At 36.5% G+C, this 27,045-nt stretch overlaps 1 protein-coding gene across 1 annotated transcript in view; it reads left to right on the top strand.

Annotated features, from left to right (window-relative positions):
- The window catches only part of LARS2 (leucyl-tRNA synthetase 2, mitochondrial), a 93,792-nt gene that overhangs the window by 25,985 nt on the left and 40,762 nt on the right, over window positions 1-27,045 (top strand). Inside the window, exons 6-12 of the mRNA XM_026094032.2 lie at window positions 960-1,049; window positions 5,192-5,335; window positions 17,733-17,840; window positions 18,850-19,009; window positions 22,627-22,731; window positions 25,461-25,576; window positions 26,588-26,871. Coding sequence (XP_025949817.1) covers window positions 960-1,049; window positions 5,192-5,335; window positions 17,733-17,840; window positions 18,850-19,009; window positions 22,627-22,731; window positions 25,461-25,576; window positions 26,588-26,871 — 1,007 coding nt within the window. The remainder of the gene's footprint in view (window positions 1-959; window positions 1,050-5,191; window positions 5,336-17,732; window positions 17,841-18,849; window positions 19,010-22,626; window positions 22,732-25,460; window positions 25,577-26,587; window positions 26,872-27,045) is intronic.

Genomic DNA, 27,045 nt, shown 5'->3' with positions numbered 1-27,045 from the left:
TATAGGACATGTGCTGGGGTAGGGTTTGCACTCATTGCAGACAGTATGTTCTATATGTTCATTTTAGCATTTCTGCAACTAGTAAACTATGTTTCTTTAAAAATGGACATTAATCTTAAATGAGGAAACTCTCAGGGTTCATAGTAAGAAGGCTGGTTTTTAATTATTAGAGTTCAGTAAAAATCTATAAAATGTCTTGAAGTTTAAAAAATGCTGTTTATGATCTTGTTGACTGCTGTTCTCACTCCCGTTCCTCTTTTTTATGTTGTCTTTTTATTTTTATCTGTCTGTATTTCCCTCTTAACATTCCTCCACAGTTGTGACTTTGGTGACTCTGTATTTTTTTCTCATTGTTTTGACCTAGAGTGTTCTCCTACCTTGAGCTGGCTTGCCTTTCAAACAGTCGCTTGTGTGCCCTCTCATTGTGCAATATCCTTTGCAACTCTTTCATCTTGAAGGTTGCAGTCTTGCCCCGTATTCCACTCCTGTCTTCACCATACTGCCAATCAACACCCTCAGTTTCTCAGTGCTCTTCCCCTTTCTTTCTGTATCCACAGGTTCAGCTGTAGATTCCTCCAGTCTGCTCTCTTCTCTGCAGCCAGCTCTGAGCTGTCTCTGAGCAGTCAGTAGTCTCTGTCCCTGCCTTTTATTACTGAGCAACAGCTGTGGTCATTTCCATTCTTCTTGTACTCTCATATCTACCAGCATTGATATTGCAGGGGGATTTTTTTCTGTGCTAACATGGAAACTTTGCTTTGCATGTCAACCGTGCACAAAGCCAGAATCCTCTGTTTTTGTGTACATGTAAATATCACTCAAAATAACATTACCCAAAAATGCATTTATATCATGCAGCCTGTTCTGCCTCTAGCATATACTATGCACTCCTGAGTTAATTATTTAAGTTGTAATATAGTAAAAGTAGTTTCATGTATTTTTATTTTATTTCATTTCTGTAGGAAGTAACCACTTGCTTACCAGAGTACTATAAGTGGACACAGTACCTCTTTCTTAAGCTTTTTGAAGCTGGGATAGTTTACCAAAAGGAGGTAGGTGCAAACTTTGACCTGCAGCACTATGCATGTACACTGACTTTATCTCAAGTCTCTCATTATGTCAGCAACATATTTCTGAATCATCTATTCACATTCATTAAGTGGATAGCTATTTATGTTGCTATATTTGATTTTAAATTACTGCAAAATATATTGAATTTTATCTATAACTAAATTTTGTATGCAACTGTCTAACATCAATGGGTATCATGGCAAGTCAAATCGGAGTTGTTTGTTGTCAGTGGTTTACAGTGATGTCCTGGATAAAAATGTAGCTACTATTAATTTATTTCATGGTTTTCATATCAAAATTTTCTAGGTCTTAACTTCCCTCTAGTGAAGACATGAAAGATTTCTGTTGATTCTAACGTGATCATGATGGGTCTCCTCAGCAGTGAGATTGTTTAACTATGTTACAGTACTGTGACTGTGTCAAAACTGCTAGGATCAGGAATTGGAGATTATGTGCCTAACCATGGTACTCCTGGAACCCATTTGTGGTCTCTGAAATATTACAGAAATATTAGATGCTGTAAGACTATCACAGTCGTTCCTCTAGCGGTACATTAAGAAACTCTTCAACTTACAATATTTTATAAATAACATATGTCATAGTTTCTGAAAAGGGGAGAGTTCAGTTAACTTCTTAAGCGGGAGGTAAAACAAAGGTGTTAAACTAACATTCTAAAGAACTCTTTGCATAGCAAAGGCAATTCAGTTCCAGACACCTGAACAGCTGCATGTAAACAAAGCTGATTTAATAAATGTCTGTAACTTAAAATGGAAACTAAGATTTCTTAAATATGCTTTTAAGTTTCATTGTATTCCACAGAAAGCAGAAGACCCCATAGAATATAATTAGGGATGTAGAACCCAGAGAATGATGTTGATGCTGAAATGTAGCATTTGGAAGGCACAGCATTACTAAACTCCCTCTTCTGCTTCCATATATTCATAGATCCTAAATGACAGCTGTCAAAATGATTTGGTATTTGATATACCCTAACATGCTGTGTTTTTTGTGGTTTTTTTTGTTTGTTTGGGTTTTTTTGTTTTGGTAATTTGGTTTCCAAATTGTAATCAAGAATTTAAATGTTATTTTGCCATAACAGACTTATTTTCATGTGTCGATTTGTTTGCTTTAAGAGTAATTCCAGGTGAATCTAAAAAGCACGAGGCTTGCCATTTCAGAAGCAGTGATGGTATACAAAATTTTTTGCAAGCAGGCTCCCAGTGTTGGGGGAACCTGAATGTGTTTGAGTATCAGTGATTGGATGTGCTTCCCTCTGAGAGTCAAGGATCAGTTTGAGGACTTAAATCAGCATCCACCAACCTGTAGGGGATGTTGTGGCTGGTGGATATTAACCAGTTGCTTCTTGGCAAGAAACAGATGGCAGAGAGACAGCATGTAAGCCTGGGTCTCTTCAAATTGACATAGATGCTTAAAGCATGCATTTATCCCATGTCTTCAGCATACCTGCAATATACATTAAGCAGTAATGCAATATACATTAAGCAGTAACCTGCTGCACAGCTTGAAGTCTCCTATATTACAGTTTCATTCCAGGTATAAGAAGATAATTTATAGCCTTCCTGTGGCAATAAGGATGATACATGTAGAGTGTTAGTATAGTTCATGTTTTGTTCCAGGAATATGCATGTCTGGCCAGAAATTACCCTGTTAGGGAGTCTCAGATTCAGTGTGTCTGGGAGCTGCAGTTAGTGTACTGCAGCTTCCATAAAGAGTGCATCTTTACTTACCACAGCAAAATCCTCTCTCTTTTTGTTGCAGTACAGATCTGGTCAGTGTACTGTAGAGGTGCTTGACCTGGCCAAATGTAGGTGTCTCATTTAGGCTGAGAAAAATTGCTGCCTATAAAAAATAATAAAAGCATATAAAAATAATAAAAGCATAGACACCAAACCTGGGGATAGATACTTATGCTATAGACACCTTGAACTAGATGAGATGAATCCCATTTTAAAAGCATGCAGCCTTCATTGGCCTGGGGAGCAAATCTAAATAACTGATGTCTTGCATGAAGTGTTGCACTGTGCTTTCTCCATGTAGATGAAATTGGCTTCCAGAGACCACAGCTTTGGAGACTGTCACTGGCAAGAAGTTGCCTGTGAGGTACAAGTAGGAGCTGAGGTTTGAATTTAATGTCTAGGTTGTGGATATTAGTCAAAAGTCTGTGGGAGATGGAAGGGACAAAATATAACTTTAAAAATCCACAAACATGACCTTTCAGCTGTGGATTTCTTACCTGTGTATTTGCTTTACATTTTGCATCATTTATTTAGATATATTTTCCTGTGACAAATCATGTGGCTATGTTATGCTAAATAATTATTATCATATAAATCAGTCACTTTCCAAAATTTTCTTCATAAATTTGACCCGATATTATCAAAAAAGAAAATGGTTATTTCTTCTCAATTTTGAGTCATAGCCTCTTTAATACAAGTATATGCTTATACTGCCTCATATAACTAGGTGATGTTTTATTACTTCTTAGTATTACCTGCTCTGTATTTATTTAGAAGTTACTTTAACTTTGTAGTGATGTATGTTTTTTCCAAATTTTATAAATGAAAAGATCATTATTTTTAGAGCCAACTTCATAATGTGTTTGTTGTACCATTATTAAAAAGGGTGTATATTCTGAAAGGTCTAAAAATGGATCTGTAATAGTTTAATATATTATTTGCTTTTAGTTTCTCAAGGAATTTTCAGAAGGCTTTTATGCAAGCCAGTGTGGTATTATTGGTAGATAACAGATGAAAGGTAGGCAAATCATACGAAGTTTAAATTCCTGTGACACACTGAATTCACACAAGCTTGATTTGTGAGGTTCTTTGTATGAAAAAATGACTTTAATTCTTGGTATCATAATAAATTCTGTGTAAATCAGTGTAGGCAATCAGCCTGCACACAGAACTCGTCCCCCCCACCCCCACTGATGACAAAAACAGCAACAGCATTCTTAAGGAAGCAGATTCATGAAGCTCTATTTTCTGCTGTCCTCACTGTAAGATTTGTAACAACAAGCAGCGTATTTAAAAGTAGGTGAAACAGTTGTTTAGAAACTGGGGCATTTTAGAAGCTGATCAGCAATAGATAAATATATGAAATGGGAATAATATGAGGACCATGATTAGTTTTTAGATTGAGATACTAAATCCTCCCCATTACTTGAAAAATATTAAATACATTCTTTGAGAATGTTTAATGTATTAGCGTTTTATGGAGCTGGAGGTACTGTTTTCAGTCTGTCTGATTTCACTTTGATTTAGCTCAAGTACTAAATAACAATGTAATGAATTGGTCATCTTTGTTGCTTTGTTTGTTGGTTGGTTTGTTTTCCTTCTGTTCATTTTTTCATGTTAATATCTGTCACTGATGAATACCCCTTCTGGAATGACTATTTCACTACCTTTTTCTCTACCTTCTTTCACTATCTTCTTTTGTGGTCTTACATCCTTTATGATAAATGATGATTTAAATTTTTCAATATTGTGTGAAGATGGGTTTGGCTTTTGTCTCCTGTTGAACACCACCATATATTTAACTTTAATTTTGTTGTGTATTTATATTGATAATTGATAGGAAACATGATTCCAAAAGTAATTCGCAGAGTTGTCAGAACTAATGTGCAGAAAATGTTAACTCTTTCACATTGAAGACAGTTGACAAATATCATTACTTATATATGATTCTGTCCATTGGGGTTGGAGATCCTCAGTTATAAATCCCTTTTAATCTGACTTCAACACTTTTGGATCAGTGGTGGACAATTGCAAATTATCAGACTGTGTAGTTATGCAGTACAGTTAATGGGAACAATGTTCAGAGATGTTTTCACTTACCACTGAATATAAAAGTGTCAGTCTGTTCTCCTAGTATGATCAATCCAGGCAAATGCTGTCAACTGCATTTTGGGGTTTTTTTTGAGTTCTGAGGAGGTGAACATTCAAAATATCTTCAGATGAGTCCATGTTGCTGATTCAAATAGATGTTAACAATACACAGAAAACTTGGGGGCCCAAGGAATAGTTCTTGCAGTGCCTGAAAAGTAAGGTTCAGTTTTTGAAATAGCTGCTGAAAATATTTTTTCTTCTTGCAACTTTTTTAGGCATTGGTTAATTGGGATCCAGTGGATCAGACTGTTCTAGCTAATGAACAGGTGGATGACAATGGTTGTTCATGGCGTTCAGGAGCAAAAGTGGAACAGAAGTACCTCAAGCAGTGGTTTATCAAAACTACTGCTTATGCAAAGGTATGAGAATACAATTTTTGGAGATTATGGTAACAGTTAAAAGAGGTGATTTATATGGAAATATTCATCAAGCTGAATATGGTCTTATATATATATGTATATATATGCATATGCTTGCATGTTTATGTGTAATATATAATAATGTATGTGTCCTATCTCTATGCATGTGTGCATATGTAAATGTATAGACAAAGTGATTATCCCTTAGTCTTTCTGTTCATTTCTCTATAGTAAGAATTCTAAGTAACTGGTGTGGGATTAAGTTTTGAAGAAATTGAAAAGTAAAATTAGAGATGAATGAATGAATGACTTGTGCATTCACACACTGTCGTTCCATACTTACCTTCAAGTGGCTGTCTGTATCATATTGTGAGTGTGCAGCTGTGCAGTCTTTTGAAGTAGAATCTTATTAGTCTAGTCACCCTGTAGGATTTATGTTCACAGTATAAGCAGTGGAATGCAGCCTGTCATCTAGAGTTCAACATGTGTGTGAGCCTGTAGTTCTTCAGGACTAACTGTTCTTTATTCAAGATGCCTTCGGACCTTCTATTTTACTTTATTTCATATTCTACTCTGATTATCTGTAAGCTTTAAAATACTATAAAGATGTTTAAACGTTTTTTTTTCATGAGCTCAAATTTTAGTTGCTGTGGGACTACATAGCTTCCACACTTAGGAATTCTTCAACTAAATATAGTGGCTTTATGCTCTCTAAATGGACATATCCATTTCCCATTTTGCCTGGATGCAGTTTTCATTCCATCCAAGTGCTCCATGTATTGGGGCTTCAAGTACAGATTGAGAAAATTATTCCCAAGAAAATGTTAAAAATTCTTCCTCTTTGACCCCTTTCCCAAGCCTCAGATTCAAGAGGCTAAATTTCCACTATCATCCAGGGGAGAAGAAATCCAGGGCTCGTTACAGAGCTGTTCATAATCAAGAGGGAAAACCTTTGTCAGATGCTTTGATCCCTCATACACAAAGAGGATACCAAAGATGTGCATGCTTTCTCTGATTGTGCAGCCTGTTCTCACAGTAAGAAAAGGATGTTTGCTTTAGCTGTACGGAAAATTAAGCATGTCCACACAATCACAAGTGATCACAAAGTCCTGAGCTCTTCTGTGGTGCTCTTGTTATCATAGAATAGTTGGGGTTGGAACGGACCTCTGGAGTTCCTCTGGTCGAAGCCCCCTGCTCAAGCAGGGTCAGCTAGAGCAGGTTGCCAAGGACCATGTCCAGTTGGATTTTGAATATCTTCAATGATTGGAGACTCCACAACCTCTATGAGCAACCTGTTCCACTATTCAACCACCCTTACAGTGAAGAAGATGGAATTTCCATGTTTCCGTTTGTGCCCGTTGCCCCTCATCCTATCGCTGGGCTCCACTGAGAAGAGTCTGGCCCCATCCTTTCTGCGCCCTCCCTTCAGATGTTTATAAACATGGGTAAGATCCCCCCTGAGCCTTTTCTTCTCCAGGCTAAACAGTCCCAGCTCTCTTAGCTTCTACTCATCTGAGAAATGCTTCAGTCCCCTAATCATCTTTGTGGCCCTTTGCTGGACTCACTCCAGTAAATCCATGTTTTCCTTGTACTGGGGAGCCCAGAACTAGACACAGTGCTCCAGATGTGACCTCACCAGGGCTGAACAGAGGGGGAAGGTTCACCTCCCTTGACCTGCTGGCAGTGCTCTTCCTAATGTAGCCCAGGATGCCGCTGGCCTACTTTGCTGCAAGGGTGCACTGCTGGCCCATGTTTGACTTGTCCACCAGGATCCCCAGGTCCTGCTCTGCAAAGGTGCTCTCCACTGGGTCATCCCCCAGCCTGTATTGGCTCATAGGGTTATTCCTGCCCAGGTGCAGGACTTTGCACTGCCCTTCATTGAGGTTCATGAGGTTCCTCTCTGCCCATTTCTCCAGCCTGTCGAAGTCCCTCTGAATAGCAGAGACCTCATCAAGTTTCATGATTACCCTTGTGATATTTCAGTCTGCCCCAACTCACTCTTTCCCTCAGTTGGAGGCTGGAGCTTCACTAGAGTTTCTACCTTTACTTTTACATCTTTTGTCTATTGTTTTTATAGAGGTTGTAGGAAACAATTACTCCTATTTCCAGGCTGCATCCATGCAGGCACCAAATCACTGCTTATCCATCCTCCACTGAGAGGGGTGAATCAGTCTTAAATTCCTACTCTTGAAGACCAAAAGACAAGACACAGGACCTTTTCAGTAGCCTCAAAAACACACTTAGGTTACAGGATTATTGCCACTTGCTCAATACCTATCCTTCTGCTCTATGGAGGAGGATATATCTTTTGTCTTTAGATTTTCTGGCCTAAGATACGTAAGGAATTACAGGAAAGGCATCAGCTCTTGGATGATCAGGTCTTCAGAATGTCATTGCTTAGTAAGTAGGCTCATTGCTCTGAAGCATCAGGTGCTCCTTGTTTTGCAGTGGGTTTCCATTCAGAGCCGTGCTGTTGCCCAGAAGGAGCTGGTGTCTCCCCAACACTCCCTTATCTCCACAACAAAGATGTCACCTCAAGAGACTGCCATGTCCTCTACTTACAGGAAGAAAAAAAGTGCAAGCGAACCTTTGCTCCATATCATCTTAGTGATGTCTCTACTTTTTATTTGGGGATAAATATTTATATCAACATCTACAAAACCTTGTAAGAATTACTACAGAGGACGATGGCTACTCTACAGATCTCTATGAAGAACTCTACAAATCTCTATGAATGTTTCCCAAATGTTTGTTCTGAGCTTGATTAATATTCTATAGGGTCTGTGCTAGCTCATACAGCCGGGCTGATGAATGATGCCATATTGCTTCCAGCTCAAGTGTTTTGGCAAGCATTGCCTTAATGTGCTCCCATTTCTCAGTGTAATGACAGATGCTACCAAGTATTAGCAGGTGGTTTGGATTTTCCTTTTTACTCACTGTCCACTGACTCCCCTTTTTGCTGCTGTGGTTCTGGCACATTTTAAACAGTCTCACTCTGCTTTTTTTGGCAAAGGCTTTAAACATTTGGTTGTAGAGAGGAAAAATTACTTTTCTTTCTTTTTTTTTTCTTTTTGGTGGGGAGGGCAGTGCAAACCTTCAAATAAGAATAGCATATTACAGGGTTCTGCTATTCCAAATCTAATATCTGATATTAGATGGATTTCACACTTTGGAAGATAAAGATAAATAAATTCTCTTTTTGATACTTAAATTTTTCTTTCAAGTTTCAGGAGGCGAGGTGTTATGATAATGTTGTGGCTTTTGTTCCAAAGATGACTGTTTTGGCCATACAGCTCTGAATGCAAGCTGCTGCTGAAGATTTCCCATCTCACAGAGACAGTCTCTGAGCTAACACTGGTGAAGAGCTTCAGTCTTTTAAAGGCTCTTTGCCCATGCTGACAGAACCAGGGAGCTTCACAATAGCATCTTAAAAGAAACCAATTTACAGATCTTAAATGCTTGTTTCCCTATTTACAACTTTGGTTCCTCTCTCTGAATATCTTGACTTAGTATTCTCCCAAACTCATCTCTGCACATGTTTCTTTATTCCCAGCTCACAGTTGTCACTGCAGTACCTTCAAAGCTGTACTAAGAGAGATAAGTCCTTCCTTCTAAATCTTTGTTTTATATCCTGTTTCTCTGGATTCAAACTGTTGACAGTTGACTGAACCTCTGCCTTTCTAAACAATATGGTGTTGAACACCATGCTTACAGCAATCACTCTGCTTAACCTATTCCTCAGCCCTCCTTTCCCAGCTTTTTTCAAGAGTCCTTTCCTGGAGACTTGGCTTTATCAGGAGGAAGCTATTCAGTTAGCTGTATCGTTCATAGAACCTTTCATCCTGGATTGGAGGTTCCAGATTTCACAGGACTAGTCCTAACAGCAGGTGTGGAGGATAGAGATATCCTTTGACTTTAGAAAGTTAAACATCTTTAATCACCAGTATAATTTTAGGATGGTAACATTAGCAATGATAGTACCTTGACTTCAGTAGGGGGATTAGTTCATGTCTCTTTGCTCTTCAAGACACTCATTTCCATAATGAGATGTAACTACCTTGCAGAAAGACTATGACCATGACTAGACTATGGATATTTGTGCTTCTGATGATAAATGAGTAGTACTAATAGGTTTTTTTTTTATCTTTACCCGATAGTTGGCCAGTGAACATTTCCCTCTAAAACAATATCAGGTTCTTTATGGGTAACACCTCCCTTTCTTCTTCCTTTGTTTGGGGCTCACGATGAATATGTGTACACTGCCTTCTCTGCAGTTGTTTTCAGGCACCTGAAGTCTCAGCAGACTACTCTAGTGGAGAATATGTCTGTTCAAGTTGGGCTTAGTGATGATCACTTACAGCCAGACTCCTGTAAATGGGAAATCTGAGAGGGCATAATAAAGATTGTCTTCAGTGGGACTGGGGATTTCTCATGATCAACCTTTTTGCTGTAAAAATCAGTAGAAACAGTTTTACCTTCCAGCGCTTGTCTGGCCTGGAGATCTTTATTCCCTGTTTCTATGTCAGCAGTGTGGTGTGCATCTTCTGTCCAGCCCTGCTGCTTCTCAGGGTGTCCAGAAAGGTATGATGCAGGATGGTGTCTGACTGATTGGTTGAAGTCATTCTGACCCAAAGACCTGCATTTTCTGTCAGTAGAGGAACCCAATATTTTACATTAGGTCTTTGAGCCATACTGTCAGAATTCATGTCAGTACTCACCTGGTCCTCTGTTTCTTATATCTCACAGCCTGGAGAAGTTCACGGGAACAGAGCAGATTTATTGCTTCCTTGTGTGAGATGGTCTTATTAGCATTGAGAAAAGATAGAGAGCTAAGTGGATCAGGTTTTCAATGAGTTGTAAAACTAGATCTCTGTTATCCAGTGAAATTTCACTGCTTTTTATTCCGAAATTTTGAAGTAGGAGCCAATAAGAGATTATCTGGTAGTATTTTAATCCTTGCACCTTTTGGGGAAGATTTGTCTTTTTTTCCTCTTTGACTACTTCTAGACTTACAGGGTTAGTACTCTCTAGGTATTCTCTACTTCTTCCCCTCCCCTTTTTCCAGTGAGGCCTTAATCTCGTTTTGGTATCTCATGGGAAAGTCATCTGATTCTGGCCACCTTCTTTCTCTTGCACCTTCGAAGGTGACTATCATTTCTTCTGGTTACAGAAAGGTTACAGAAATTAAGGATCAAACGTCAGAAAGCTCCACCTTCCTTGAACTTTTTGTGCAATGAGGCACTCTGCAAATCTGCTTCGCGTTCCATCCAAACGTTATCCCCAAGTTTTGTTTAAGTTGGCACATTAGGAAAGCATGCTGAAAAAACCTCTGTCTCTGGTAACTTTGCTGTGTAGCTAAGAGGAAAATGACAGTTTTCATTTCATAACCATTTTTCCTGGTTTCAACGAAAGGTTTCAACATTTCAACCTTTCATAGATAAAGATCCATTTAAAATACACTTAATGAATCTGCTATCCCTTAATTCTTGATTTTTTTATATATAATATATATGAACATACGTGCACACACACATAGGTATGTATACAATTCATTTTCTGTCTGGAGAATCCACAAACTATGTTGTCGTAACTACACATACACAACGTATTTACACTGTATATTGATCGTCTTTCTAGCCATTTGTGTTCTTTTCTTATACCATGATCTCTTTCTGTTGTCTTCTGTATCTCATGACTTTGAAAATAAATACTAGCAAGGGCAATCTTCATCCGTATGCTTGTTACCTATCAAACAGCAACAAGGAGTTGCGTGATCCGGTACTGGGCTATGAGGTCATCTTGCGTGTTTCATGAGTCAATGTTTCACTCACAGGCACACACTATTCTTTAGATGTATTTTGTGTCCAGAGTCATCCTTTTTTGTGGATTTACTTTGAATTATTTATTGTTACTGCACCTGTTCCTAGTCCTTTCTTAAAATAAAATAAAAATGCAAACAAACAAAACAGTGTTTGCTCATATGGCAATTTACCAGTGGCAATGTATTTTATTTCCCAAGAGCAGAAACCTTTATTATTTTGGTTACATATAAAGTAATCGTGACGCATTTTTTTAAAACTGTCAAGTAAATACAAAATAGGGCCTAACAACTTTTATCGATTTTTTTTTTTTCCCCAAGAACATTTTAATTAGCATTTTTCTTTTGACAGGTTTCTTTGATAAAAGTATAAAGCCTTAACTGATGGCATTATTATTCAAATTATTGTCTGTGCATTTAAGACGTTTAAGCTAAAACATTTAGTTGCTATGGTTACCCAGCTGAATCTGTAGGCAGATTCATTGCAAAAAATCTATCTGTGAATGTTAGTATTGTCTGTGTGCACCTGTAGATTGCTATTACTGTTTTTTTTAATGCACAGTCAAGTAAGTCTTCAAATCACAATATGTAAGGTTAGGCATTTTACAGTCCCTGTTCTTCCCAATTTAATTTTATAAAATACTTATATGTTTTCATATTTTAGTTGTCAAAAATCATCCAAATAACAGGAAAAGAATCTTTTTTTAAATGTAGTAAACCATGTGCAACTTTGGAACTTCAATTTTTGTCATTAAATCATCTCCCTTTTTTGCATAGCAGTAAGATAGTGTATGTATGTTTAATTTAAATACTGGTGGAAAGAGGCAAGGCCTACAAAATTTTGAACCTCTAATTTACAGCTGCCATACAAATAAGTAATCTTCTTTCTTGTTTTGTGTACTGCCATTTCAAGAAAAATCCTTCTCACATTCTGCAGAGTGAGGGAACTTAAATGCTTAGCATTGTGCTGACTTTGTGAAGGGAAAACAGCAGTAGTTGTTGCTAGAATTCTTCTCCGACTTTTCCCTGGGTTTGCACTGCATCTGACAACCCCTTTGTCTGGTCTGAATATAATTGGAATTGTTTTACCTAATTGCCCTTTTCTTGAATTTTTTTTTCTGTTTTTTTTTCTGAGATATTAAACAGAATGGTTACTTTTTTACCCTGTAATAAAACTGAAGTGCTGCATTTTAGTATATTAAGAATCTTGACAGTACTTTGGATTTCAGAGAGTGAAGTAATGGCTCATCATTATAAAGAGAATAGAAATGCTGGCTTTTTAGTTTTTCATGCTTTATGTGTGATTTTTTCACTTCCTACGCTTGGGGTCTATCTCATAGTTGTCTTCCAGCAGAATGGGCCTGATTCGCTTTGAAACTCTTCCTCTTGAGTCATGCTGAAAGCTCTCTCCTGGAAAGGAACCAAGAGCCCTACCTCCACAGCTTTCTTACCACTTCATTAATAAAGAAATGGCACCTGTTTTGTCAGCTTGGCAGCACAGAAAATTATTTGTATATATCCAGGCCAAACTAATCTTTGCACCATGGTATAAATGCACCGTAACAAGTGGTGCTAGAGCAATATAAATGTAACTTCCTGTTGTTATAAAGTTAATCAAAATAGTGAAAGCTAAGTGCTATTAAAAATGCTAAAAGTTTTAGGAGCTTTTATATTTACAGAAACTATTACTCATTTTTCCCCAAAAGGTACACCTTAGTGTATTCAAAACGGAGCATCTTCTCACAGTAGTATGTAGTATCTGCTACAGTGAGAAGAAATCTGGAGGAAAAACTAGATTTACTTTTTGCTTTTGAGAATTCATTTATTTACCTCATTTATACCTAGTTCAACTAAAGACGTTAATCAAACCAGAGATATTTGTTGACTACAAATTATAGGATAGAGAAAGGGAAAAACTACTGATAATTCAGACATTTGTGAGAAAATTTGAAGCACATACAGTATCTGTGTTATTGCTGCTTTTTAATATATGTTTTCAGAATACCTGACACATGGGAAATAAAAATCAAAAGTGACCAATGATAGTACAGGGAGAAACTATTGAAGATAAAGAAATAACGAAATAAGAAGATTAAAAACTACCAACAGAAGGTACAATGCATAATCACAGTTGGAGCTGGTACCGTAGAATGCAAAATAAAGCATTGAGTAGCCTAGTTTTAGATTATTGTACTTTAGTTAATATGTTAAGTTGTGGTAAACGATCTCCTTTAATCTTTAGTTTATATTTGTATACACTTTTGGTAGCTTGATTGAATATCGCGAAGAATTTCATTTTAATCCCCACAGATCTTGAATATTTCTTTGACTCTTGACAACATTTGTCCTTAACAGCAATGCTTTTTATTTTGATTTTGTTTTAATTTGGTAGGAGGCAGTTTTGTTTTGCTTTGGATGCTTTTGAAATGAAACCTTTTGCTGGCCTTTTTATTTTAGTCTTCTTATTCTGTTGCAAGCTTGTCGAGCTTCATTAAAGTGTCTTCACTGAAAGTAGAATAAACATTTGGCTTTGTAGCTCACACTTAGATTTTTCACTTTATTGCATTTAGTCTTATGGAAATGTTGAAACTCTTCTCATTCAGTATGAAAGTAGTGTCAGGCATTGATCATATTTAAAATAGTACTTTCCAAAGTCAGTCAGAGATTGAATTTTTTTGTGCTCATGAGAATCCTCCATTTTTGCATTGCAGATGGGGAGGATTTTTTTGGAATTGAGAATTGAGGAATTTGGAATTGAGTCATGGGAAAATATAAAGCCCTTCTGTTCTTTGGATGTACTTATATTCTTCTGCCCAGAGACTGCTAAACTGGAGTTCTCTCTATAAATCTTCAACAGACTAATAACTGGGTATGTGAGATCTGTTACCACTTTCAGGACACTTTATTTCTAGTTTCAGACCTGGTCATTGTTATCTGTAAAGAGTTTTCAGCAAACTCCTCTGGATTTTGTGATTCTCTGATAATCTGAACTGGCTTTCACCTTCTAGCTATGCCAGAATTTCCTACTTATTTTGAAAGAATAAAGCAGTCCTGTGAAACATTAGTTTATCCTGAATCTCTAACTTCTCCAGCCCTTAAGTTAAACTCTCCTACGGGTTTGAAAGCCTTCAAGTCATTCTTAGCTCTAAATGTAGCTTTGATTTCTCAACCTTTCACCGAGTCTACCTTCAGATCTAGAAGATGGACAAAGTGTATTTACCATTTACCTTGACTATTTCTGTCTTGTATTTAACTTTCATTACATTTCATTCGTTCATTGCATTGCATTTTAAAATTTGCCTGAAATTATTACTTTGTCTTTAAGTCAGTCCCAAAACTAATTTTGACTATTCAGAAATGAGACCATCTCAACATTGTGTTGCTTTCTTTGCTTTTAAAATTGTACTACTAATTTTTATAGCTAGTCTAATTTTCCGTATTTTATATCGCCTTTTTATTACCTGTTTTCCCATTTTTCATTTTTTTTTTAAACTCTTCTTATTTCTGTTCACCTCAAGATGGGAGATTGCAGGATCTACTGTGATGTTAGTTGTGTTTATTTCTGGGTGCTGGGAATCCTCGTGTCTCCTGTTGATTGTCTTTTCCATGTTATCTAGTTGATATATTTTACGGCACGGTTGACTGGGAGTTATGTACTTGCCTTTGAGGGTCAGAATTTTTGTTTAAGGATCGTATCACTCAGGGCAGTGATTGTAAAAATAGTAATAATACTTGGCAGCAGAGTTCATGGAACTAAAATGTTGCTTTTTTAAATTACTGACATGTTTAGTAAAAAAGAACATGGAAGCAAAATCCATGGAATTAATATTAATATTTCAAAAAAGATTATTATAATACTTAGGAATTTCTGTGCTAACTTAGGTGAGCTTCCATTCATAGAATTTCCTATACCTAAGTAGGTTAGGTATACCTTTTTAAAAATAAAAATAATAAATGTTTTTTAACATATATTTATATATGCATGTTTTTGCAGGGTGTACTGCAGTTGGATTCGAAGATGAGAAGTTTTTTAAAACACTTTCTCTTAAACTTTTTTTTAAAATTCTTTATTTGCTCAGATGAATTTTGAATGTAAAGTGCATTAGTATGTGCATTAATGAGTATCTCTACTTTCCTGTTAGTCAGTATCATAGGTTAATTTACCATCCAGTAACATTTATTAACATGGTAGCAATATACATACTGTATGTTTTTTGCCTCTGTAATGCCACATAAAAATTTTGTTTTGCATGTTGTTGATTTTTCTATTTTATTTGCCATCTGTAGCCTTGACAAGAAACCAGAGCAGCATAACGAGTGCAAAGAGTAGAGAGTCATAATTCCATGTTGGAAATTTTTAAGGGTACTTGGGCATTTGTTTTACCACAGTAAATTCATGTTCATGCACACATTAAGATGTGAAGTGTTTGTGTTTGCGAACTCTGCTAGGCTCTGTTGTCACACAGGATTAGTTTTGTTATCTTCACTCAGGTGAATCTAAGTTGGCCCTTATATAGTGTGTTTAGCTGCATGAAGCAATTGCATTATCAACAGAAGAGCTAGGCCCGGTCGAACTACAGCCTATGAAAACTGTTGTCCACTGGTATTAAGGATCTTGTTATATTAATCCTGCGGCGAAGAATCTCTAGAAAGTTTTGCAAAGAAAGTTTTGGCAAGCAGCTGTAGACTTTATAATGTCAGTAAAGCACATGCACATTTAGATGCTTCTGCCAGCAAAATGTAATGCAGATTAGAATGAATATCTGAGCAGGAGATTTTAGAAAAAGTTTGCTAATGTGTCCAGCCAGTCTGTGTATATTGACACAATTTCATACTTTTATAATGCATAAAATTCATCCAAAGAGTATATATAAGTATTGTATATATATCCAGTTATTCCTTATTCTTTGGTAGGTGTGTGTTACATGGATTATTCATGGCAGATAAAGCTCGGTAGTCTCTGGGACGCTAAATTTAATGAGAATAATGAGAGTTTGGAATTCTCTGTGGTGTAGTACACTTGCAGTTGTGGACTAAAATTGATCAAAGTTGCAATATTATTAAAAACTTTCCAAAACCTTACCATTTTTGTATTTATAAATCATCAGAAAATCAATTTGTTTCTTAAGGATGTAAAAAACAATAATAACCCCAAATGGTGTAATGTTATGATTTTTGAACAGCATGCCATTTATTATATTTTGAATGAGAGGCGCACAAGAGAGCAGTAACCAATATTTAATCCTTGTAACACCTTTTATGCATCTCATTTGGAAATATTTTAAAGTGTAGTTAAAATATAAAAGTTGAAAAAGAGCTGTGTATTCAATAAATTTCTAACTTCCGACTGTTTAATTTAGGAGTGGAGCCTAATAGGTGCTGTCCATCCTTGCAGTTTGTTAAAAGTTATTGGGATAATAAACAGCTTGCACGTTTGATGTTGGAGTCATACAGCTAGAGGAAAAATAGTTCAACATGTTGCTTATTCTTAGATTTTTAACTGTAATTGTTCAGCATATCCACCATCTGTCTGAGTGATTCATGTCTCTGGTTGTATTTCTGCCAAAGTAAAGATTTTGGACAGTCTTAGAGTATTCATAACAAAAATGTGAAGTATTTGAAGTGAAAATTGAGATTAGCTTTGAATTATCCATCTCTTTGTGCCTCTTCTCCTTTGTTACGTTTTCTTTCATTAAAAACATACTTTTCAAACTGTTTAGACAAACTACTTGGAATAGTTCTTCCCTGTGCTGCCATGCCATACATGAGAAAGTGCATTAATATATGGATATATCCCTTGCTGAGTATAACTATACAGATAACCTAGGGGTTGGCTGTAGTGGAGAGTAGGACATTTTGGATAATGAGGGAGCCAGCACTTAATTTCTTCTCTGCTGTATATTTAAAAGCTCATGTAATAAATTCACATTTTGAATTTAATATGAACCATTATTGCTATGATTTTTTTTTTATTTTGTATGGGATAATTGAGTGACAGCTAAAGATGTCACTCAATTTTGGAGCCTGTTGTACTTGGTAAAATATAAATGTGAAGTACAAAAAATGGATAGGCAGCTGGAAACTCTATTTTGCCATTTTAAGTCAGAGCTTGAAAAATTTAGGACATGCCAGTGTCCAAGTCTGAATGCCATTTCCAGGCTATTGTCTAGAAAGGACTATGTCCAAATGTACGTTTTGCTCCTGCAAGCACATCTCCATTTTAGTCTTGTTAGCTCATTAGGGCCCTTACAGTTCCTACAACTTATACATTCCTAGTATTTTCTGTGTTTGTGTTCATCTAAGGGTTTTGTTCTTTCTTTAAGGTTTACTCCATTCAGAAGGAATGTTTCTTTTAATAACCAAAGGATCTCTGTTGGAGACATTCATTCCTGTGGCTTTTGCTATATTAATTTTGTTCTCAAGGAGATGAATTTGAGTCAGCAGCAGTATAAAAATGCCTCTTCATATGTTTTTCCCCAGCACCTTGTCATTTTGCTGCTAGTTGTAATCGAACCTCTAGTCTTCATTTATGTGTTTACAAAAGCTAAATGTCCCAATTCTTTTTTTTTATTATATTAGGCTATGTTTGATGCTCTGTCTGATCTCCCTGAGTGGTATGGTATAAAGGAAATGCAAGCAAATTGGATAGGTGACTGTTCTGGATGCTTTCTTGACTTCTTGCTAAAGGTAAGTCAGCAGGTTCAATGTTGCTGTCTTGGCAGGGCTAAACACAATCCTTGAAATGCATGATGGGATGGCTTTTCAGATCTTAAAAAGCTTGAAACCTAATAAAAGGTAATATTACACATTCATGGCCAGACCCACACTGATTGCTGAAGAACCACATCTGTATATTTAAATGATAATCCCTGCTGTCCTGCTTGGGAAAGGGTGTGTGTGTTCAAGTGCAACACTGGACGCAAGTTGGCTGTGTGCATTTGTGCCAGAATACATGCCAGCTAATGAGAATTCCTGAAAACGAAGACATTCAGGAGAGCAGTGCCGAGAGGTACCAAGTGGCACAGAGCAAGTCAGCTGGGTTCTAGCTGGGCTTTAGCGTCTCCCTGCACAGCAGACTTGGGCTGTCTTCAGGCAGACCACTTTATCTCTTGCCACTGTGCTTTCCAATACCTGTTTTATTTAGGTTTGTCCATAATTTCATTTATTACACTACTATAATTAAGATAATGAAAAACAGAGAAATAAGTAGTGACAGAACTGCAGGGAAGTCTTGATAGAAAGAAAGGAAGGAGAAAGAAGAGGAAAGAAAGAGAAACCTTAAGAAAATTATAATTATCTAGAAAACAATGGGAAAATCTGAAGTCCTTCTGAAGAGATGCAGAAGGCTTCTAAGGTATGATAGTGACAGAAGAGATTTTCAGAGGCCCTAATGGCAGTTCAGCCCTTGTGCTTCAGAGCTTTATGGTGCTCATTTGCTCTGGCCTAATATCTGAAAAGTAGCTTCTTATTTTAAACTTGAATTTCTGGGAACTTCAAATTGAGACAGCTTAAACTTTTCTGTTACCTCTGAATACCACCCTGCTAGCAGATGTATTTTGTTAGTTAAATTGTTTTTATCAATTGCTTCTGAAAATCTGCATCAATACCTATGGAAAAACCTGCTCCTAAGAGGAGGGCTGCACTTCTAATGGAGAAAAAAATAAACTAATCTGGGATATTTTCTGTTCTTTATTAGGTTAATGGTAAAATAACAGGAGAGAAGATAGCAGCTTACACCTATACGCCTGAAGCCATTTATGGAGCTTCCCATTTATATATCTTACCAGCTCACAGACTACTGCATGGGAACAGCAGTCTGAAGGAAGTCTTTCAGAGGGAGTTCATCCAAGGGAAAGGTGATATTTTTCTTAGACTGCATTTTGTTGTAAGAGTACAACAATTTTAGAAAATAATCTTCAAAAAACCTGTGCCCAGCTGAGGATGAACAGTTCCTCTTGAGAGAGAACAGTTCCTTTTGATTCTTTGTGCATGTCAGATAGTACCACGTCAGCTTGTCGTGCCTTCAGAGTAGGGTAATGGTAGCTACATTCGAGTTCTTACTTTTGTAATGGTTGTAAAACTTGATAGTTTGTAAAAGTAATGAACCAGATTCTCATTTCCTTATGTAATGGAAGTGAATAGTCAAACTCTGACTCTGCCAGCCCACTGGAAAATTTCTCTACTGTAGGTAGTACGTCATTAGAACAGAGAGGGCAGAACCAGCTCTTGCACCAGCCATGATCTCTTCCCATCATAGGGAATATAGAGAGGGGGAGAGATTATTGACATATAGCAAAGTAGATCATTGACATATAGCAAAATAATACTCTGCTGTACAAATCCGCAGCTTCTATATGATTCTAATAGAGTAAATTCAGAGTAGCCCATATGGCTGTTACAGCAGGTCATGACTTGTACAGAGGTTACAAATAAGGTAGTGGTAGTTGGTTTCTTGTCTGCCTGCACTGAGAGTCCCTGGCCTACTATTTTTTGTCATTTGGAAGTCCAGAAAATTACAAGGGTAAATACAAAGTATATAGTATATGTATATTTCTTCTTAAGGCTGCTGTTCAGTATTTGTTCTTCTCTTCACTACTAAAAATGTGGCCTCGTCATGTATATACCATCCCATGTCAAATAGCAAAAAGCAGGAATCTTGAGGAAAAATACTCTGCTTGCACAGAACCTGCTTTAGTTTTGAGTGATTCATTTCTATAACCTTGATAAATTTTCCTTGGTAACAGAAAAAAATGGAGCTTGAATGTGTTGAGTATGTAGAGGCCTTGTCCCAGAAGGAGGGATAGCAATGGATTGGAGAATTTTTATTGAGGAACAAATTACAGCTCCTACAGTTCAGCCAAATCAAAGCACAGCCCCCGAGAAAGGCACATCCATGTGAGTGCTTGCATCTTTGTTGAATCTTGTGCTTTATGCCGAAGTACACAAGTGCAAAACAAAGGACAACAGTATATATTTATATATATATATATAATATTTTATCATGGAAATAATTGAAAGCTTTTTTGTTCCTGTTAGCAACAAACTTCACCTTTTGGTTGTGCTAATTCAAGAAAATTTTGACCAGAATGATGACCACCAGAAGATACTGAAAAAGAGGCTTTCAAGTGGAAACAGTTCCAGAATCTTAACTCTAGTATAGCTGTGTACTCCTGCTAGTTGTGAATGTATTTATATATATTCTGCAGTTGAAATAGGCAGATATTTGATAGTGTGTTATTCAAGCATTTCAAAGGCAGAGACTAGTATTTTTCAAAGAGGAGAACCTATAGGAATAGAATTCATACATGGACTTTCACATATCCATTTCAGCCATGGTACATATGAATGCAATGAGCAGTGACATTCAAGTCAGAAGATATTTAGGATTGCCTTGAATAGACCATAGTTTTACCATTAACCATTTTTTTTTAATTCACATTTTTTAATTCACGGTAGCATGAAAGTGTTAATTTATTTTACTTTTTACGGCTCAGATAATTTCATAACTCCTTTTCTTTGTTGTCTGTTCTCATTTAAATAATTAGGAGGGTATGTTTATATGTTTCCTAGCAGAGAAAAAGGAAGTAATATGGCAAAGTAACTTAAAGTTCTAATGCCTGTGCTCTTGGAGTACAGCTCTGTATTTTAAGCTATTATCATTTAAATAGAGGTGAGCAGTCGATTTTCAAACATTCAGTTTTTAGCTTAGCAAAACACGATACATTTATTTAGAATCTGGTAAGTCTGCCAGTTTTGCCAGTGTGAGACGTCTGAGATAAGGGTTTGACCTTTACATTGTTCATTAGCTCATTATAATGCTGTGCATACCCCTTCTTTTGTGTTTGTAATTATAATATTATCTCTTTACAATTGTAATAATAATGATAGGAGCAAAGGAAGGAGTGCGTTCATAAACTGAAGAATTGTTATCCCAGGTTCCATCATAAAATCGATGTTATTGCTGGGGGGAGAAGTTATTTTTAAAAGCAGACTGTCCTACCTACTTAGCTTCCTGTTCATGAGGCTTTTTGCTTAGTTACTTTCAAAGAGTGAAATGATTCCTTTTCTGCTTTTTTAAACAGAGGAGGAAAGCTGTGTGCAATGGTTTGAACAGAAGAAATTTTCTCCAGATAATGCAGCATCAAAATAGGCATCTCGAAAAGCTGAAATTTGAAAAAGTAGTTATCGGAAATAAATAAATATAGCATTTGTGTTAACAAGACAGATGAGATACAGTAACCCCATTCTCTGAAATATTTTTATTTTATTTCAAGCAGACTTTACATGCATAACAGTACAAGCCTGAGGTTCTACTCAGCTTAAGTAGGAAGATAGGTGGAAGGAAGCTCTTAATGGTCTGTATTTTAATTATTATAATGTAGAATCAGGTCCCAGAAATGCCATATTTATCCCTCCTCCTTGCAAAATAAGGATAGATTCAGTTTACTATGTGTGACTCTCTAAAATTAGATCTTTAACATTGAGGCCTTTTATATTTTAACTGACAACTAAAGATCCTGACACCATATTTGTCAAGGGTAGATATTTTACCAGAGTCTTTGGCTGAAGAAGCTTGCTTTCTTTACTGCTGCATAGTGTGATGTGCAGCGGTTATGCACGTGACTGATTTTCAAAAACATCATTAGTTTACATCAGTTTACATAATGGTTTTGAAGCAGCTTTGAGCTTAAAGGTGCTAAAAAGTTAGAATTGGTTCCAAATTGAGACCTGGGTTTTCAATCCTCAGAACTCAGGAGTGTTCAGGTTAGGTTTTCTTCTTTCCAAGCTCCCAAACCTACAAAATATAAATCAGTTTCAGTTTATCACAGTCCTTGCCCTTAATTCTCCCTTCTCTCTCTCCTTCTCTATGGACATTGGTTTCCAGGCTAGTGATGCAAGCCTATCTCTAATATGAATATCAGTATTTTATTTAGAAATCAATTGGCTATGTAGGGTTTTTTTGTTTGATTGGTTAGTTTCTTTACACAAGCCAGTGTTTCTCATGCTTTGTGTTCTCCTGTAGGAAAGCAAGTCATAAGCATAGTATCCGTGCTCCCTTTCAGTTCTGTCTGAATCACTGGGGCTTTTTTGCTTCGTTCTGTGGTAGTGTCTCTTAGAATATAACTCAGGGCTGCTTGTTTTCTGGCCTTATTAGTACCAGTTCGTACCACTGCGTAGCAATCCTTCGTTTTGGTCAAGGACTGCAATTTTTTTATTACAATCCAAATCTCACTCTGTTTTTATTCAGGTGTTTGTTACTTTTTTTTTAATTACAAACATTTTTCAGTCAGACTTACTGAAGCTTTTAATACGTCTCAACTTCTTAAAAATGTGATTTACAGTGTCATTACAAAATTGTAATTTAAACTTCATGAAAGTTTGGTAAACTGAGATTTTCTTTTAATATTAAGCAATATTCTTAGCATATCTACTGTCATATTTTACTTGTTGTTATCTTTACATTTGTTTTCAGACTGCCTTACTTCACTGACAGCTGTGAATTTGCTTACCAATCAGGAGATTCCTATAGTCATCTCAGCAAAACCAAATTTTGAGAATTTTCTCGATACTAAAATAGGTATGTGACAATTAATGTGTAAATGGAGTAGCGTAGTTTTCAGTTACTGTGTTGGAGCACCAGAAGCTGTTGTGATGAATCTTTGAATTTAATGGCTCTTTTCTGGACTTTGGAACTCATGCTGTTCTTCATTAAGGAAGAAAGAAAGGAGAAGTAGCTATGTAGAATCTGGGGGGAAATTTACAGGATGATGGATTTTAATGGAAATACTATAAGATTAGTAAGTTTAATGAGAGGTAGACCTGAGAATCTGTATATCTTAGGATTGACTATATGCAGAGTGTGTGCATTTGGAGGTCTTTCACCATCCTTAATCAAAACAGAACTCTACCATTGTTTGACATTAAACATTTTGCAAAAGACACAAACCTGTAGATTGTTTTTGTTGTACGCAAACATAATTATATGCATACTTATAGAGATGTTTCAGACAGGTTTTTTCAGTAAATGCACTAAACTTCCAAATTTGCCTGTTACTTGTTTGTATTATGTTGAGATCAGTACGGTAATTCATTGCAGATAATAATTCTTTTCAGTTAGTCTTGGCAAGTTATGTTGGACCCTTTATCCCTAAAGGAAGTATTCCCATAACTTTAGGCACCTAACTTAGGATTATTATTATTTGTTGTGGTCTCATCTCAGCTGAAATAAATAGTCAGTGTTCTGTGCCAATTCTGATAAGATATAGTTCTTTATCTCTTCTTCCCCCATTCCACTACCTTCCTTATTCCTTCACTCCCTTTTTGTTGCCTCTGTCTTACTTGTTTCCTACCCTGGGACTGCTACTGTCTCCTCTACATTATTGCCAGTGTTGGCTGTTCTGGGACTGAACAGAACTGAATAAAACCAGCTGACTCTGCAGAGCCACTTAGGGGTCTTTGTGCCATTCTCCTTGGTGCTCTTTTACTGAGTATTGCGCAAAAATATCTTGGATGACCTTCACAGGGCTGGAGATTATTCACTTGGGCTGGATACCAGACCTTAGTTATAATGTGCCTGCATCTTACTCTCCAGGACTGAACTGGTTTTGAGAACCAAAACCTTTCCTGGAGTAAGAGGAGCCAAATAATTGAGATGCCTAATCTTATTTTTGATTAAGAACCTCTGTGTTGTTCACTGGCATGTGCTTTGGCCTTATGTCTGTTGGAAACAGCCCAGATCTTCCCAGGAAGTTCTGGATGCCAGCTGTTGAGTTTTGCAAAAGTACATTAATAGCATCATCTTTTGAAAAGCAAAGAAGACCAAAAAGGGGAGTCTGCTTTTTTCCATTTGTAGAGCATATTGTGAAGCCACCTGTTGCAGACTGCAGAGCTCTTTGACAAATTAAGATACATATATTATGCTATAATAAGGCCTTTAAATGGCAAGAGAGTACATCTGCTGAAAAGATTAAATGGTGATTCCTTATTTTGCTAGTGAGGGAGTTATTTGTTGTGAAAGAGTCTTGTTTGGTTTTCATTTGTTATCTGCTTCCAAATTTCCATACATTGACAGAGTTAATATATTTACGGTAACAGGCATTTCAGTGCCTGAACAAAGAGGCTTGTTAAACTTGTTTTGAATGTAGTTTGTATGTTAATAATCCTAACATGCTAACTGATATTTTGAGAGTTTTTGGTCTGTAGCTTTAACCAAACTCGTTACTTGCATTGGATTGCTGATATAGGCTTCTTTGCCTTCTAAAGATGATAGTGAAAGTGCAAGATTATCCAAAATATTAAATAAATTATCACCAAAAGAAAAAGTATGCAGAAAGATGCATCACCCTGTGACATAATAGATCTGCTAGTATCTCAGCAATACTTCAGAGTACAACTGTATAATAAAGTTAACAGATTTCTTAACTTACCCGTGAAAGGTAGTCCTCCGACGTGGAACGCAGTAGCTACTAAACTGCATGCAGCGAAGTCAGAGGGAAGATGTCAGCATCTATCAATATGAATGAGGAATATTTAAAGATAATGTGTCATTTTATGATGCTGGTAAATTGCTGTAATAAAAAGAAGTCTGTGTGGTTTGGAAGAGGAACTTGTATTTAAAATGTATGACTGTCCCAAATAATAAGATGCAAAGGGAAAGACAGCATCAGGAGTCTTAGAATATTCTGACTTCTGTGACTTATTAGAAACTGCTCTCAGTAGCTATATTCCAAGTAAAGAAAATTGATATTCTTTTGAAGGGAGTTTTCTTCAGATTAAAAACAAATCCTGTCTTTCATAAGAAGTTAAAGGGATAATAGTGTTAGAGACTGGTGTTGTGATGCATTTTAATAAGCTGTGAATTTAGAAAGTGATTAAATTTACTATTAAAACAAAGGGACTATTATTTATGCTATTTGTTTAGTATTTATGTTTCTCATCTGAACAAATTAAATTTAAATTTATGTATACATCTAAATTATGTTTAAATAATATATTTAAATTTTTATTATTTATCTAAAATTCACAGTTTTCCTTTTAGACTCTTTCTGAACCAGGTAGTTTTCAAGCTCTTTTGAGGTAGGACATTGACATTTGGGTTACAGAGAAACTGATAAAACATATTTATAATTATTGCTTCTTTGATTTCACTGCTTGAAGGATATTTTTATTGATCTTAAATTTTTAAACTTTTGGGGCTAATATAAATCATTATAAAGAGTTGGAAAGACATAAAAAATATTGTACTCTCAAGTGATCAATATCCATGTCATTCAATTCCAGAACTATTTTTTTTTCTCTCTTTTCTAGGAATTCCTAATACTAGTACAGAAGATGCCGCAGTAGCTAAGAATCTTGGTATTTCTTTCGCTGAAGTCATTGAAACATTGCCAAATGGTTTGGAGAAAGTCATTAATTCTGGTGAGGTGGGTGTACAAGTACTGAGTTCCTCTCCAACATAAAATAACAATGGCAACTAAAATTGCTTTCTGGAAAATGCCAAATACTTTGCATGATTTCAGGGATTTTTGATTGCTTTATGTTTTTTAAGACCTAAGCCAGGTCTATGCTATCAAATTTCTAGGAACACTTTCATGGTAACCTATATTAGTTCTTCTGTAGCAATAAAATGAGTTTATTCCCAGTCTTAATCTTTTGTGCGTGAAAAGAAAATGTGGAATTTGTGTGAGTTTTATAATGGAAAGTGAATAATTGATTCCATGTTAAAAGTTGATTCTTACTTTCGTCATCTCTGTATATTTTAAAGTTAATGTATTAGTCCTTTTTCACGTATTCATTGAAATATATTGTAAGCCTTTCTGATAAAAACATATCTGCCTTCAGTGGCATAGAAATATTATCTTTAAAACAAATATATAGAGTGTTATAGCCCTAACAAAGATGCTGTTTGACAGAATATGATCTTTGTGTCTGCTTCTACATGACAGGGTCTAAATGGTTAAAAAGTATGTGGAAGCAAGGAATAGAATAACCTCAAACACACACAGAGGAGAAGGAAAGCTAGTCTGCCATCCACGTTTCCTCAATCTCTGCCTTGTATTGGTGATATTTTGGAAGTTTTAGCATACAGCTGCTGGATAAAGTATCAGCAATAAATGCAAATATTTGCAAATAAAAGGTGAAGGGGTCTACAGGGCCCTTTCTCAGTCCTATTCAGGCCATCAAGGATGTTATCCTTTGAGCAAGAGGGTTTAAATAACTCCATTGGCCGGTATGTGAGCAGGCTCTTGGATAGGAGGATGCTAAGCAATGGGAAAGGGAAAGTTAATATTAGACTCATAAACTTTGTCTCTCAGAAATGGCATTTGTGACTTTTATGACTGTTTTTGCATTTTCACTAGTAGCAGGTATGACTTCTTTCTTTCTTCTTCCACTTCTGTTGTGTCGTTTCCTCCCCCGCCCCGGTCCCCCATCAGTTCACAGGCATGACTCGACAGGAGGCTTTAAAAGCTCTTACCCAGCAGGCCAAAAATAAAGGAATAGGTGGAGACCTAACGAGTGACAAATTAAGAGACTGGTTAATATCTCGACAGAGGTACTGGGGAACACCAATTCCTATCATTCACTGCCAGACATGTGGCACTGTCCCCGTACCTTATGAAGACTTACCTGTGGTATTGCCCAATGTAACCACCTTTACAGGAAAGGGAGCCTCACCTTTAGAAAATGTTCCAGAATGGGTGAACTGTTCATGTCCAAGGTAAGCAAATGCTGCATTTGCTGCAGACTGGGAGGGATCACTGTGTACTTGCCTGTTTCTTGTACTCATTCCATAAATGTTGACAACTGACCACCCTAAGACAGGATACTGTTCTAGAAGGATGTTTGGTCTGACCCAATGTAGTTGTTTTTATGTACCCTATAAAATTCCCTG

The sequence above is a fragment of the Dromaius novaehollandiae genome, chromosome 2 (assembly GCF_036370855.1).
Source record: "Dromaius novaehollandiae isolate bDroNov1 chromosome 2, bDroNov1.hap1, whole genome shotgun sequence".
In the NCBI taxonomy this organism is placed as follows: Eukaryota; Metazoa; Chordata; class Aves; order Casuariiformes; family Dromaiidae; genus Dromaius; species Dromaius novaehollandiae.
This window is presented reverse-complemented; position numbering and strand designations above follow the sequence as displayed.